The sequence below is a fragment of the Silurus meridionalis genome, chromosome 20, assembly GCF_014805685.1.
Source record: "Silurus meridionalis isolate SWU-2019-XX chromosome 20, ASM1480568v1, whole genome shotgun sequence".
Classification (NCBI taxonomy): Eukaryota; Metazoa; Chordata; class Actinopteri; order Siluriformes; family Siluridae; genus Silurus; species Silurus meridionalis.
Window position 1 is genome coordinate 10,549,892 of NC_060903.1, and position 16,179 is coordinate 10,566,070.

General features: G+C 40.8%; 1 protein-coding gene across 1 annotated transcript; it reads right to left on the reverse strand.

Annotated features, from left to right (window-relative positions):
* Positions 1-13,727: 13,727 nt before the first annotated feature.
* LOC124403094 (ETS domain-containing transcription factor ERF) lies at positions 13,728-15,293 on the reverse strand. Its single transcript, XM_046876680.1, has 4 exons — positions 15,064-15,293; positions 14,800-14,914; positions 14,634-14,712; positions 13,728-14,460 (listed from the first exon to the last, which is right to left on the reverse strand). Exons 1-4 carry the CDS (start codon positions 15,291-15,293, stop codon positions 14,174-14,176), a joined length of 711 nt encoding a protein of 236 aa, XP_046732636.1. The 3' UTR covers positions 13,728-14,173.
* Between the last annotated feature and the right edge of the window lie 886 nt (positions 15,294-16,179).

Here is a 16,179-nt window from a genome sequence, read left to right on the forward strand (position 1 = left end):
CACACAAGTATGTGCTCCCAAAAAGGCACATGGTCCGCTTGAACATTCGGGAAAGCTCAGGGAAGCTGGGGGTCAATTCTCTCAAAAATTGCCCAAGCTTGTCTGCTTTTCCACTCACCTCCCTGAACTTCGCTTTGAGTTCAGAGTTGCACTGCAGGTCAATGAGCTCCATTTGAAGCACAGGAGGGGCATCTTGCACATCAAAGGAGAAGGGTCTGCAAAATTTGAAATGTGGCTCTGTGCGTCTTGAAGTCTGCAAATCTGTGATCAAATTCCTCCTGTAGCTTCAAAATGACGTCAACATACTTCTCACCACTGAATGGTGTGCCTGCATCCACTAGTGCCTTGCATGCTGGGAAATGGCATAGGTTTGTCTGAGAGAGCTGGGCTTTCCATAACACTAGTTTTGTGGAAAATGCTCTCACGTTGTCATAGGCAGCACTGACAAGTTGCCCCTGGCCTTGTAACTTCTTGTTGAGTACATTAAGCTCATGTGTGATATCAACAAGAAAAGCTAAGTCCATGAGCCATTTGGGATCACTTAGCACAGGAACAGCCACTCCATCCTTCTCCATGAAGGCTTTCACCTCTGCTCTCAACTCAAAAAATCTCTTCAATACGTTTCCCCTGCTGAGCCAACGTACCTCGGTGAAGTAGAGCACATCCCCATATTCTGACTCCATTTCCTCTAAAAAAGCACGGAGCCCCTGGATTTGTTTTGGTTGATGCTTTTCACAACGACAGACATCACATTGTCAAACTTCAGGCATTTGCTGCAAAGGGCCGGCTGATGGATAATGCAGTGCAGCGCAATGGCCTCCTCCACACCCTCCTCTTCCAGTTTTTTTTTAACAAGTGCCACCAGTCCATTTTTCCTCCCTGTCATTGATGGCGCTCCATCGGTTGTTATCCCAACAAACCTCTTCCATGGCAAACCGGCATTCTTAATGGCATCACACAACTGGCAAAATATCTCCTGAGCGGTGGTCCGGCCATGCATTGGAATTACTCTGAGCAACTCCTCCATCACTTCAAAATTGTCATTAACACCACGGACATACATTGCAAGCTGGGCAGTGTCGGTGATGTCTGTGGTCTCATCAAGAGCGACTGAGCATACACTGAAACATTTGGCTTTCTCACACAGTTGGTCATAAATGTCACTTGACAGGTCAGAAATGCGCTCTGCCACGGTGTTGGCAAAAAGGCTGATGTTGCTAAACTGACCTTTCTTTTCTGGACAGATTATACTTGCAGCCTGTAATATGCACTTTTTGACAAATTCACCTTCTGTGAATTGCTTTCCTGCTGTAGCAATCATCTCACTAACCATGTAGCTAGCTTCGACTGCTGCATTACTCTCTTTGGTTGCTTTCTTGAAGAAATCTTGTTGCCTCAGTAGACATGTTTTAAGATTGGCAACCCGGTTGGCTCTCTCATCTCCCTGGTATTTCACATACTCCTCAGCATGTCTAGTTGTGTAATGGCGTTTTAAATTGTATTCCTTGTGCACCGCAACTTTCTCTGTGCAAATAAGACATGTCGGGGTGCCCCTATGCTCAACAAAGAAATATTGCATTTCCCACTTTTCCTGAAATTGTCTGTGCTCATCACCAACCTTTCTCTTCACTGCAGGCTTTGAAAAAGACATGTTTGGGGCTGTGTAATATATAGAATTCAACTTGTCACTGTCGCATTGACGTTTCAATCAAGCCTTTAGCCGACGGACAGTGAACGTCTCACTACATGGAGAACGTCATTCCCGCTTCTTTTTATGTGCTGTTGTTACAGGGGAAAAAAGCGGAAATGACACCGTGCTGTTGTCGATGTCATTTGTTTTGACTACTTTTACATCATATAGAAATATATGTAATGTTCATTGTGTGAGGCAATGCGAATACAATGCAAATAGCGCGATTGAAAAAACAATGACCCATAAATAACAGTGCAACACTATAATTGGTCCGGGTTACCGAGGACTGTTATTGCCGATGGACAGGTGTCGCTATGTGACTGCAGACTACATTAGGCTGCATTGAGCTCCTTACTTTTCTTTTATCCCGCCGCGTACACATCACTTTGATTTATTTTGTCAGAGAGAGAGACCTCATATTAACTTTCTAAGTGCCATTGACGTGTGTGTATAAATATATAAATATATATATATATATATATATATATATATATATATATATATATATATATATATATATATATACACACACATACACATACACATTTAGATACGTCTATATATGGATAATGTCCTGCTGGGCAGCAACTTAAGAAAACTTTTTTTTTAAGTGTTGTGAACGCAGCGTGCTGGGGCGAATGTCCGCGTGTGCCCAATAGAAACGAGGGAGCCAGCCAGGCACGGAAGAAAACACTCCATGGCAAGGCTGCTGTATCTTTCACTCATTGAGAAATGTTTCTCTGCTTACATCAAGCCCGGCCGATGTCCCACCCCCGCGAGCCATATACCCCACCGTGATTGGTAGGTTCGTTCAGCTCCGCACACAACACAGTAAAATGCCATACATATAAAACTCGCAGGCCGCATTAACATTAAACTTTCATATTAAGGCGGGGGCCGCAAACTATCGGGCTTGAGACCCCTGATTTATACTAATATTGAAATCGTGCAGAAGGCTAATTTATTAAGAAATCTGTGAATCCTGCGTAAAATTCCAATACAAATAACTAACAAATTACTTGATTGTTCCGAGAAAGTATAAAACAAACAATAGACTGCAAATAGTTCATTGGAGAAATACATTCCAAAGCACAGTTTTATTATCCAGTTTGCACAAATAAAGAAATGAACTCATAAAATGCTATTCTGTCATGTTTTCATGTGAAAATGCTGTTCACAAAGGTTTAAAAGAAGAAAATCTGGAGATTTCTTTTAAAGCATGTTTTACCTTTAGTCTTGTTTGCTGGCATGACTTACATTAGTTTATCAAATCATTAGCTAAACGTATACATGAAAATTTCCTCGAAATATCACCCAGTTCAATGTGTTGAATCAGCCTCTATATTCCCCCAATTTCAATGCAATTGTGAGCTCTTTTATATCTCAAATCCCATGTTGAATCAACCTAGCCAACACTTGCGCCTAGCATATTATTTTAGGTGCGGAAATGAATGTTCATTTAACATGCAATTCAAAAATAAAACCAGTTAAACTCAACAAGGTTTTTAAATTAAACAAAACGCATGGCATCTAGGGAAGAATAGGAGCCAAGGAATAGGAGACTAAATTAGAAAATGCAGAAAATATAAATAGATTAGTACTGCTTTGAGGGTGAGCCCCCGTAACCCTACCTATAATATGCTGGATTAAAACAAATATCTATTGATATGATTTCCACTGGCACTTACCCTCAAGGCAGAAATTAATATTTGGTTTTTATATATGTTAATATTTTCAACATTTTTTTTATTTTAGTTAAGAGATTTCCTTATCATGTGCTTGTTTGTTTGCTGTCACCTTGTAGGCTAAAAGTTCCCTGCAAAACATACCCTTTTCTCATTTCTCATCTTACTGATGTTTTAAGTAAATTAGGTTAAATGTGTGAATATGTGAATATGGAGCCAATTCATATACATACTGTTTTTTCAAAACGACACTCTAAAGTGTATTGAAATTTTAAATGCATGCATGTATTTGTAAACTCTCTTTTCTCGACATTTGCCAACAAATTGCACCGTATGAAAGGGATATACAATTAAATTAAATTTTATTTGTATTGCACTTTTAACAGTTGACATTGTCCCAGAGCAGCTTTACAGATGTAAAGTGAATATGAATATAAATGTAAATGCATAAAACATCCCTATATGTTTATCCATAATTAGCAAGTCAGTGGTGTCAGTGGTTGAATCTGGTTCCTCGCAAGGACGGAACCTTGAGAGAAACCAAATTCATAAAAGAACCCATCTGTTATCTGGGTGACACTGAAAGTCCATTCATTATAGTTCAATTGTTTTCGTTATCTGCTGTTTAATAATGAGCATTTGAATGATAAACTGTTCATGACAAATGTAGTCTTAAGCTATTGTAGCAGACTGTTTACATTAATTACAGTCCAAATCCTTCTTCATAGTAAAGAAGTTTACCTCTGGTCAGTCACAATCTTTAGATTGTTCATGTGATGCCATCCTCACCAGCACCGAATGGCCAGTTGAAGAGAACTCCATCCAGAGGTACAGTGCTGTAAAAATTTTTAATAATTAACAAAATGGAAAAATTAAACAAAAATAAAAGAACAGTGATGAATAAGTATCAGACTGTATTTTGCAGTATTGACACTATCAATCCTCAAGTAATCTCCACATTTGCAGAAATGCAGCCCCAAACTTAAACATGATTTGTTGTAATGTGTAGACACTCATTATTGTTTATTTCTACAGCCAAATATTTAATATTTTGACTCATCGGTCTAGAGCACCTGCTGCCATTTTTCTGCACACTAGTTCCTATGTTTTTGTGAATAGTTAAGTCACTTAGCCTTGTTTCCACATCAGACATATAGCTTTTTGGCCACAATTCTTTTATGAAGACCACTTCTGGCTGGACTTATCCAGATAGTAAATGCGGGTACCTTGGTCCCACTGGTTTTTGCCAGTTCTTCTGCTGGAAATCATCTGATGTTGAAAGGAAGTAAGCATGATGAGTCATTTATCAGCTGCATTAAGTTTCCTTGGCTGACCACTGCGACTGCAGTCCTCAACATTGCCTGTTTCTTTGTACAGTGGAACCCGGTTATCTCGCCCTCGGTTAACTCGACAACCCTATTAAGTCGACGTTTTTGAAGTGGAACCGCCAAATTCTCGCTTTTTCTAAGCATTTTTTATCGGTTATGTCGACTTTTTTTATGTCGCCGAACCCTAATATCTCGAGCACAAGGGGGGAAAAATTTGCCATTTAACGTCGGTTATCTCGATCGGCACTGTGCAGCCGCAGAAGAACTCGCGGAAGTGGCGGAAAAATCAAGCCTTACAGCTGCTACAGGTGTTGTATTGTATACTGGTGAATCTCTGCTGTTAGTTAGTGCACATATGCCTTTTGTTGTTAAATGTTATGCGATGAACGGGAGGCGAAAGCCGCGCTTGGCGGCGCGGAACGTGTGATGACCATCCAAAATCATAGAATGAACACCGGCAGGATCGGGGGGGGGGAACCCGCGGTGCGCTTTGGGAAGAAAAGAGCAGCCGTTGAGAGAGTGCCGGTGGGAAGACACGTACGGGGATACGCATGCGCGATAACAACGACCGCCGTGAACCAACATATACCAACAATAACGGACAGTGAGAGTGTGGAAGTTTAAATAGGAGCTGGTGATGATGCTAAACGAGCACCATATGTGCGCGATTGAAGCCTGGAGCTTCAGAGAAAGCGGCCGAGAAAGCACCTGCCACGCTGAAGGGGGCCGAAGGGGGCATGGCAGGTGGATTCCTGACAGATAAACATGTACTGTATGTATTTTTACAGCATGCCTTCATCAAACAAATCGCGGCAACGATGTTGTGTAAAAAACCCCTTCAAAAACACGTGCATGCACATTCTCATTTATTAACGCACATCATGTATATAAAGAAATTTCAAGCACGTTACTATATTGCCGCCATTTTGATTTTCGTTTATCTCGATCATCGGTTACCTCGATGCTTTTTGGCGACCCCCTAGGACATCGACATAAACGGGGTTCCACTGTACTTCTTTAACATAGTTTGAAACAGCACATCTTGAAACCCCAGTTTGCTTTCAAATCTTTGCCTGGGAAATATCTTGCTGATGCAGTATAACAGTGTGTTTCGTTGCTGTGCTCTGTCTTGCCATGGTATATGATCTGTGACCTGAAACTGTTTTCCACAACCTCAACATAGTAGCACTGTTTGACTGTTCCTCACCAATTATAAGCTTGCAATAAACTTGTTTCTGTTTAAGTTAATGACTGTCCTTCAACCTAAATATGAAATTGATGATAAGCACTTTCTGATGTACATCTAATGTGCTCAATTTTGTGTGGCTGTTAATAGGATGAGATATATTTGACATTATTGATTTTAAAAAGGTATCATAGTGATAATTCATATTGAAAGTTATAAAAGTCATCACAGAGCAGCTGCAGCACAAAGTATTTATGGGTTTAAAATTTCTGTTAGACTTTCTTTTCTATTAACATCCCATTTTGCAGTAGTGTATGTATGGTGTTTGCTATTTGCAGTGGCAGCGCTCAGGGCCAGCAAAGCCTTCTCTGCTAGCCTAAACACTATTCGAAGCACTGACCTGCATTTGCAACCTAATTTCTAATATTTGTTCCTTGAAATTGTAGCGTTTCTCTTGGCTGCACTGCTTCCAGTACGTGTATGTGGAGGTTAGATTTTTTTTGTTAGATTTTTTTTTTTTTTTGGGTCTGTTTTTAACCAATCAGATTTCATATTCTCCTCACAGGGCCTAGAATGGCCCACCTAGCTGGCCCAGAATAGCGTCAGCATTTTTCCGTCCTCTGATTGGTTGGTCAGAGGGAAACTGTTACAGCCAAGTTCGACTGGCAAAACACGTGTGTAGCTCTGCACACATAAATACATCTGAGTTAGACTTCTTTATGCCTGGAGGATGTAGATTGTGTCAAGGACGGACACGACACCAAGACAGTTTATGTGATAGAACACGTTTTTTTATTTTCTCCTTCTTGCTTCTCTCTGCCTGTCTGCTTCCGTCTATGTCTCACCTAACCCCCGAAACCCCGCTTACTCCTTAAACGGCTATGCCACATTTAACCAGCTAGTGATTAACAACTGAGCATTCAAACACAACGTTTAAAACTAACTTGAGCATGAGAACAGCATAACATGGAACCATATCATCACAAAAAGAAAAGCAGAAGAATAAATGTCCTTAACCAGTGAAGTAATCCTGTTAACGTGGGTTGGGGTGACTGACCCTCCCTGAATGAGTCACTAAAGGCTGGGCAGTGGGGGTAGCAGTGGCAGGTGCTTCACTCTGAGATGGCAACAGTGCAGATGACTATGGGGTTGTAGGAGGTGAAGCTTGTGACGAAAGGATACAATCATCTTTACACTCCACAGGTGCAGGCTCCTGAACCTGGAGAAGGAGATGTCGGTTTCTCGTGTATTGTCTGCCCTGAGATGTTACCACATAGCTGTTAGGCTAAGAAGCAGGGCCCTGTACAATGGCCAGTTTGTCGAAACCCCAAGCTGTCTGCATTCTTACTGTCTGACCCCGTTGCAAAGATGGGAGGGTGTGGGCTTTGCGATCATAGCACGCTTTGCTCTCCTGTCTCCTTCGAGTCAACAAAGCCTTGACATCATGGCATAAGGATGGCTTCAGCCTGTCTTGGCACAAGATGGTGCCGGTGAGGTCAGCTGCCATCACGACTGCTCTAGCTACGTTTTCTCTTTTTTTGTTAATTTTATACTTTTATTTAATTAGTTACAGTTCCATCTACACAAGATGGACATCATTAGGTATGATAGAGACACTCAAATCTATTGGTGTACAATGCACTCACCTTTCGGCGGTTTTAAACCCGGACCCATGCTGGCCGAGGGAGATCCTTAGGGAGAACAAAGGACCTGACCTGTATCGGCGTCCGCGAGAGAAATGAGCCAGCGTCAGGAACAGGCTGAGGGCACATGCACACCGCACTCCCTTACCTAGTATCCTGTTAGCCAACCTCCAGACTCTGGAAAACAAGCTTGGCGACTCTTGTAGGCAGTTCTGAGATCCCGCTCCGCTGCCTACAATGAGTACAAGGCTGCGTCTTACAGTGTTCGCAGAGCAGTGAAGGATGCAAAGCGGTGCTACAGGAGGAAACTAGAGTCACAGTTCCAACATGGTGGCTCTAGGAGCCTGTGGCAGGGACTAAGAACAATCATGGACTATAGAACACCATCTTCTAGAATGCTGAATGCAGACGCTTCTCTGGCAGAGGAGCTAAACACCTTTTACGCTCGTTTCGAGGCTGCAGCTAACCACGCTAACAGCATGCATGCTGAGAGAGCCGGCGAGGTGAACACGTTCACCATCTTGGAGCATGACGCTCATCTCCTCCACACCACGATGAGCCACCTGGACCAAAGAAATGGAAATTATACAAAGATGCTGTTTGTGGACTACAGTTCAGCATTTAACACCATAATTCCCTCCACATTCACCCCTAAGTTGGAGGTCCTGGGACTCAGCCTGCCTCTGTGCCAATCTCTAACTTCCTGACAGACAGACCACAAGCTGTACGGGTGGGCAAACACACTTCATCCACCCTCACCTTCAGCACTGGAGCTCCCCAGGGTTGTGTTCTGAGCCCCCTGCTGTACTCACTGTACACATATGACTGTGTGGCCACTTCCAACTCCACCACCATCATCAAGTTTGCTGACGACACTGTTGTGGTGGGCCTGATCTCCAACAACGACGAGACGGCCTACCTAAAGGAGGTTAAAAACCTGGAGAGATTGTGCCAGGAGAACAACCTTCTCCTGAACGTCAGAAAGACTAAGGAGTTGATCGCACGAAGCGGGAGCGGTCATACCAACCGCTAAACATCAACGGGACCCCAGTGGACAGTTTGGACCTGTCTTGATCCTGTCACACCAGCACCCTGGTGAAGAAGGCCCGGCAGCTTCTGTACCATCTGAGACGCTTAAGGGACTTTAAACTTCCCTCTCAGGTGCTAAAGACTTTCTACACTAGCATCACTTCCTGGTTCGGTAACAGCACCATGCAGGACAGGCAAGCCCTCCAGAGGGTGGTGCGTTCAGCTGAACATACCATCCACACCGAGCTCCCTAACCTGCAGGACATCTACAGTACGCGGTGAAGGACCAGAGCTAGGAAGATTGTGAAGGACCTCAGCCATTCCAACAATGGACTCTTTTCTTTTTTGCGATCAGGGAAACGCTTCCGCTCCCTGAAAGCGAACACAGAGAGAATGAGGAGGAGCTTCTTCCTGCAGGCCATTTGGAGTTTAAACCAGGAAACACCCAGGATCTAAAAAACTGGCCCACTCTCTGCATTATCAGACCTTTTTCCCTGCACACATCTTACTTTTCGTGCTACGACACTTTAGATACTGGACTCGCACAGCACAGGGCACTTTACATTTTATATTTTTATACCACACCATTCTGCACACTGACACTTTACACCACACCATACTGCACACGGTCGCTTATGGACACTTTACACCAGACCGCACACGGACACTTTATGGACAATCAAAACCATGCTTAAATTGTTTACTGTTGTTTACTGTTTAACTGCACACTGCCATAAGCATTTTTGTATATATATATATATATATATATATATATATATATATATATATATATATATATATATATATCCTTATATATTCTTATTTTTATATAGTTTTTATATTTTATTTATCTGCCTTCTTTTTCTTTGTTTTTATTTTTATTCTCCTTTTTCACCCCATTTTATTACCTAATGCCAGACCGTTGTAAAAAACATTTCACTGCATGTCGTATCCTGTATGTATGTGTATGTGACAAATAAAATTTAATTTGATTTGATTTGATTTGATTGTATCAGGAGTCCTCGAAAGATCAGACCACCCTCGAAGAGAAACTCCTTCCTCATTGCAAAGAACGGGCGGAGATTGTGCGAAAGATCTTTGAAAGAGCTTGGCCAGCCATGCATTATCATGTCCACAAGCCTTTGGCACGTAGGATCAGCTCTAACAACAGAGCAGAGTTCTTCTGTTCTTTGAGACGAGAGAACTTGAATCATCATGACCCCTAGCAGCTCGTCTGAAAGAGGAGGCTCAGTGGAAGCGAGATAAGCACGTGACAGAGCATCAGCCACGAAAATTTCCTTGCCTCGTTTTCTAGATCATATTAAGACTGTATCGTTGATGTTTGAGCATCCTGCTTTGCAGACGTGTTGAGGCAGTGTGCTGGTGATCCGTTTCCACGGTGACTCAATTTGGGCATAACAAAATTCAGTGGGTGTCAGGGCACGTGAGGCCAAAACCTGCATTTTGCATCAAGGATGCTGAAGATCTTGGCCCCAGGCATTTCAGCAATACCTGGTCAATAGTTTTCCTTCATTGCAATGGGCACTTTCTTGGGTGCACATACAGTGGGCGCTACTGACTCAACTAATCGCATGTGATAAACAACAGGCAGTTTGCGAGTGCTGTGATGTCAACTAAATTCCTGTACCTCTGGTTCTTGGTTCTGCACGGCATGAACATGTGGACCCAGCTGTACCATGCCCATTGCCAAGCTGTCCTGCAATCCAAGCAGTGGATTCACATTGAGATCTACAAGATGGAATTTGAGCCGGCCTTGTCCACAGTGTAATGTTGTGGTACCCACAGTGTTGATCGTTTGTCCACCATATGCTATGAGATTCACTTTTTCATTAGTGTTTATGTGAGCTGAGGGTACAGTGAGGTGTAGCTGTTGGGTGGAAATTACATTGCATTTGGCACCTGTGTCCACCTTCAGTTTTAACTCACCCGATCCATCCTTCAGATGTAATGTTTCACCTCGTTGGGAAACATCATCCACTGTCTCACAATAGAAAGTGTCCTCAGGGGCATTTAGGGTTGTGTCCAGTTCATTAACTCTGTTTGAATTGTGGTTTCTGAATTGTGCTGCAGTTCGTTTTGGGTAGTAATCACGGCTTTGGGAGCGAGGTGCTGTTTTAAGTGATGGAGCTGATCTACAGCACTTTGCAAAATGGTTCCAATTACCACAATTGTTGCACTGTTTCTGGAAAGCAGAGCACTTATGTTTGTCAGGGGTGTGGTATCTGTTACAGTTTATGCAGCGATCTTGCACAACACATACGTCAGCCTCGTGTTTTAGTTCTTTCGTGCTCTTCTCAGACTGTTCATGTAATAAGCATATATTGACTGCGGAGTCCAGCGTGAGCTTTTTTTCGCGGAACAGCTGTTTGCACACGCCGTCAATTTCAATCCCACAAACGACGCGGTCGTGTATTAGCTCATCGTTTAAAGTTCAAAAGTCGCATTTTTTTGCCAGTATTTTGAGTGTGGAAACATACGATTGAATAGACTCACCAGGCTTTTGATTGGTGGGCCGTGAAGACATGTCTGTCCTTTATTATATTCTTTGTGGGCAAACAGAGTTCAGCAAACTTCTGCAGTAAAACATCAGGATCTTCTCTGTCTTCTTCCTCAGAGAATATGAAAGCCTCAGAATTTTCCACTGCGTCAGGACCTGCGATATTCAGTAGAGTATATGCCTGCACTTTCTTTGATTTGTCTGAGAGACCAGCATTGCAATAAATTCGCCATTTCTTTTCAAATTTGCTACAGCTGTGAGCTATATGCTCGTCAAAAATTAGCGGATCAATACGACGGAGTCCTTGAGCTATGTTGTAAAAGTTCTGACACCATGTAGATTGTGTGAAGGACGGACATGACACCAAGACAGTTTATGTAATAGAACACGTTTTTATTTTCTTCTTCTTGTTTCTCTCTGCCTGTCTGCTTCCATCTATGTTTTACCTAACCCCCGAAACCCTGCCTACTCCTTAAATGGCTATGCCACATTTAACCACTCTACAGAGGAAGAGAAATTGATTTGGTCTTGGACATACTTAAAAATACATTGTCTCAGCTCGGGAAAGTGTTTGTTCACCACTTCCAGACCAGTGAATACAAGCGGTACCACTGGCTTACAGCAGTGCAAATTATGAGTATGCATCTCAGGTGAGTAGGTTGTATTTTATTTACATTGTAATGTTTTTGTCATGTTATTAGACCAATATTGATTCTGAACTGTTCCAAATGATGTAGGTGGCACAGTTGCGGTTGTAGTGTAGAGGTTTGGGGTCTTAACTGGGTTTATTGCTTCAGATATTCACCCTCCATACTTGAAATGCCTCTCTTTCTGTAATGTCATGTTATATTGCGTTTTTATATAGTATCGATGGTTTCTATAATCGCAACATGATAGTGGTGGTATTAAGAGGTGGATTAAGTCGGGTAAGTCCCCACTGAAGGCCCAGGTACCAAAATGCATGGTCCGACACTGGTTATTTGTATAGGTTTTTAAATAAATAGCTTTGGTTCATGGCCGTTGAACAGAAATGTGTCCCAGTCAGAATTCCATTTTGACACACCTGCTATAGAAAACACTATTATGAAAACACTTTTATATAAAATTGAAATTTTCTTGAAACATTATAAGTTATGTAAAAGTTAACAGACAGGCCTATAATTATTATTTGGAAATTTCAAAGGAAAAAGGAATTTACTGGTGAACTCAACACTATTAGGCTGCAGTAAAGACCTGGCAAGGAATGGAAACTTAGCATTTGGTTCCAGACTTTCAAAAGGCAGTCATTTCTGCAAAGGATTACCATTATTCCAACTATTAGAAATAACTGTCATAATTATAGTATCCAAATAAATTTTTAACCTGCAAAAATGGAGATAAAAACTTTACATGTATACCGTTTTTTAATCAAGGAACATTGTCCCAAAGCAGCTTTACAGAAATAATATAATTTTAATTCTTGAATTATTACAAATATAAATGTCTATAATTCCTAAACAGTTATATTTTTGGTAAACCCTTGAGTTAAAGATGACAGCCTTTGCTTTTTTCATTAAAATGCTAATGATCATATAACAGACACTGTTCTAAAATGGCGTTTTTTGCTAGATTTTGGAACTTGACTATAAGGACTTGTGTTAATTCAGCCATAAAACCGTTAATGAGATTGGGCACTGTGAGAGATTGAGATTGAGATTGGGTAAAACCCTCTCGGGTGCAGTCAGCACCAATTCATCCTAAAGGAGTTCAGTGTGGTTAAGTGAAGGCTCTGTGCTGACCATTTTGAGTTTTTTCACACAAAGTCTTTGTATAAAAAATGTCCATTGTATAAGGAATTTCCATTGCACACAGGAGCAGGAACTATCAAGCCTAATGGTGCTAACTGGTGCTATTCTGACCATGTGCATTACCACATCTGTGATTTCATCATAGACAGCAAATTAGAACAAAGAGCAAATGTGAAATTCTGTGTGAAACTAGGCAAATATGCGACAGAGATATTTGACATAGGCCATGCTGCAATGAGTCGTTCGAGTGGACCACTATCTTTAAGAGCAGAAGAACATCACTGGAAGATGACGAGTGATCAGGAAGACTTTCAATTAGCTCAACTCCCAAAAATGTTGAAACCATTCGTCAAATTGTGCATGATGATCGTCAAAGAAAAATCCACATGATCTCACCTTCACACCGACCCTACTCATCAGATTTGGCTCCTGTGTACTTTGCCCTCTTCCCTAAGATAAAGATCCAGCTCAAAGGTTGCCATTTTGACACCATTACAGAAATATAGCACGAATAGCAGAAGGTGCTTGACACACTTAAAAAAGTAGACTTCCAGGACACATTCCAAAAGTGGCAGGAATGTTGGAACACTGTATTGCGGTGCAAAGGGACTATTTTGAAGGTGATAGTGTGTAAACATAGATAATTAAAGTACTTTCTTGTAAACAGAACTAGCTATAGAATCTATAGTCTATACATTCTAGACACTTATATGCTTTCACTTTTGCGGCAGTTGGTTGGGATGGCCCATACTCAACATGCCAGATGTGTACAGGCAAATTCAAGTTTTTCTTCTACTCTAATTGACTTGAAGCCTCTGAATCTGTCAACTCTGAATGTGTATGTAATGACAAATTAACTAAATGCTACTTATTCTTTATTACTCACTTGTGCAAAATGGTTTGTTCTAGCTGGGAGCAAAGTATCAGTGTTTTATTTTTTAAATGCTTTTTTTCTCCAGGGTCTACATGCAGATTTTGTTTACACAAAAATACATTGATTTTGGGCTACAAAAAGTACTTGATTAAACTAAAGCACAACCTCTGAATTACTTAAGAAACAAATAGCATCACCTCATTAAAGAATAGTAGAAACAGGGCATTGCAATTACAATGTTAACGTAAACTTATAGAAACTTTTAAGCAAGTTAATGATTAGTAAATTAGTTACAAGTTTACATAGTATACATTTTAGTGGGATGTTTTCTACTGCTTGAAACCAATAAAAACAATAACTGGTCTACACACTGTAGTGATTCCTGATAGGGGCTTTAAGCATTCACGCCACCATTTGCCTCTTTTGGTAGTTACACCTTTTCCTCTTGTCCATCACTGTCATCCTTCTTGCTTATTACTCTGGCCACATTTAAACACCATTCTGCACTACGCTTTTTTTGCCAGCTGGTTAAAGTTTGGCCAAATTGCAGGGGCGAGCTAAATGGTGGCAGGCGTAAGAGCTCTGACAGGTTTGCTGCTGAAGAGGGCAGAGCAGAAAGGAAAGGAAACTGTCCTTGGTTTGGATCAACCTGAGAAAAGGAGGAGGACTTTGGGAAGCAGTAAGGGAGCAGCAAAGAGTGAGAGACTGATGGTTGAGCTGTTGATAGACATGTACACAAGTAAGTAATCTTTAATAGCTGAAGACATATTCTTGTTGTTAGAAGACCTTTTCTTAAAATGTATTAAAAAATACACAGTACAAAAGTATACAAAAACATAAAACTAGGCATCATGCTGCATGATATAAAGGATCAGGGAAATGTTTAATACCTTTGTACACAGGTGTTCTGTACAGTGATTCCTCAGAAGACAAACAAGAATATGGGAAAGAGCTTTCAGATGGAATTACCTATTTTTAGGAAAAAATGAAAAGAAATTATATTCTAAACTGAATGCTAAGCTATATATATACTCATATATTTGTTATAAAACATACCTGTTGATAACTAGGCATATTGGGATAGTTCACCAAGATCAGTTTACTAAAGTTAAACTTATATGTGAATCGCTTTCCTTTGGTCTTATGGAGAATTTGCTTATTGTAGTAATATCTGTCAACAACAGAAATTGTATATATACATATATTAATTATATACATTTCAATATAACAATATTACATGACTTTTTATTAATACAGGTTTATTGTGTGTGTGTGTGTGTGTGTGTGTGTGTGTGTGTGTGTGTGTGTGTGTGTGTGTACCTCAGTGCTCTGCTCAGTTTGTCATAATTCATATGCAGTTTTCCCTTCCTCTCTCCCCACAGCTTGGCCAGTTGCTCAGGGTCTTGAATTACAAACTCTCCCCACTCACCACCCCAAGCGATAACTCCATCCCCATCCCGCCCTAATAACTCCAATAAGAAATGCCACAGTTGGACTTGCCGAGAACCTGGAGACCAGGCTGGTTTATATGCCCAATCAGGAAACAACATTGCTGGAAAGAAGTCAAAACAGTTAACAATAAAACAATGAAAAGATTCAGAGATTTTAATAACAGAGGTGCATGTTATGTCTGAGTAATTTCAGATTGGCCCCTGTGATGTCTGAACAACACAAAGCGAAAATGGACAACCAAGAAGGTATCTGTCAAGAAACCTTCCCTCGCTACCAAGAAGTCTCCAAAAAAATCGATCTGAAATCTAGAAAGGCAGACAACCTTGAGTAATACAGCCCCTCCAGATTGCCAGAGGACAACATTCCCTATTGTTTTGGGGTTTTTTTTGGTTTCTTTACCTATCTCCTTTGCACACCTGTCTTGTGTTTCCCTTGATTAATTTACATTTATAAGTTCTGTGTTTTCCTTGTTAGTTCTGGGAATTGTATTGTTGTGGTTATGTAAGTGGATCTGCTGGAACATTTTGGTTTTCAATCATTTTTATTAAGAATCTGACCTCTGTAAAAATGTCAACATAAATAAATGGTTGTATGACCTAAATGATAAGTAAGAGATTAAAGATTGACATTTTTTGGAAAACAGGTTTCTAATGTGTTATTTTAGTTCCTTCCCAGACACATAGTTTCACTGAGAATTTATAGATGCTTCACTGCTAAATTTTGAATAGGAATAAATGTCAGTTTATCGGACAATAAGCACTTTATAAATAAATTTGTGTCCTGCTCAAACACACAGCTTTACCATATAATAATTGGAAAACCTTTCAGAGAGAGTAAATGCCAATTATGAAATTGTAATGTTCATGTCCGACATCTCAAATAAAACATCTTACAATTATCGGCTAACCACAGAGCACTTGGAGTAGTTTTTAGCAATGCAGCCTAATCAGTAACAGTATAACAAAAGTAGTATAGATTATTTTA

Bases quoted from the DNA above. Each gene is read 5' to 3' on its own strand.
- LOC124403094 (XM_046876680.1), bottom strand. From the start codon at position 15,293: ATGTTGTTTCCTGATTGGGCATATAAACCAGCCTGGTCTCCAGGTTCT. The intron at 14,713-14,799 runs GTATGTTTTATA...TCCTAAAAATAG, and splicing joins ATATGCCTAGTTATCAACAG to GTAATTCCATCTGAAAGCTC. The intron at 14,461-14,633 runs GTATTAAACATT...GTCTATCAACAG, and splicing joins CAGAACACCTGTGTACAAAG to CTCAACCATCAGTCTCTCAC.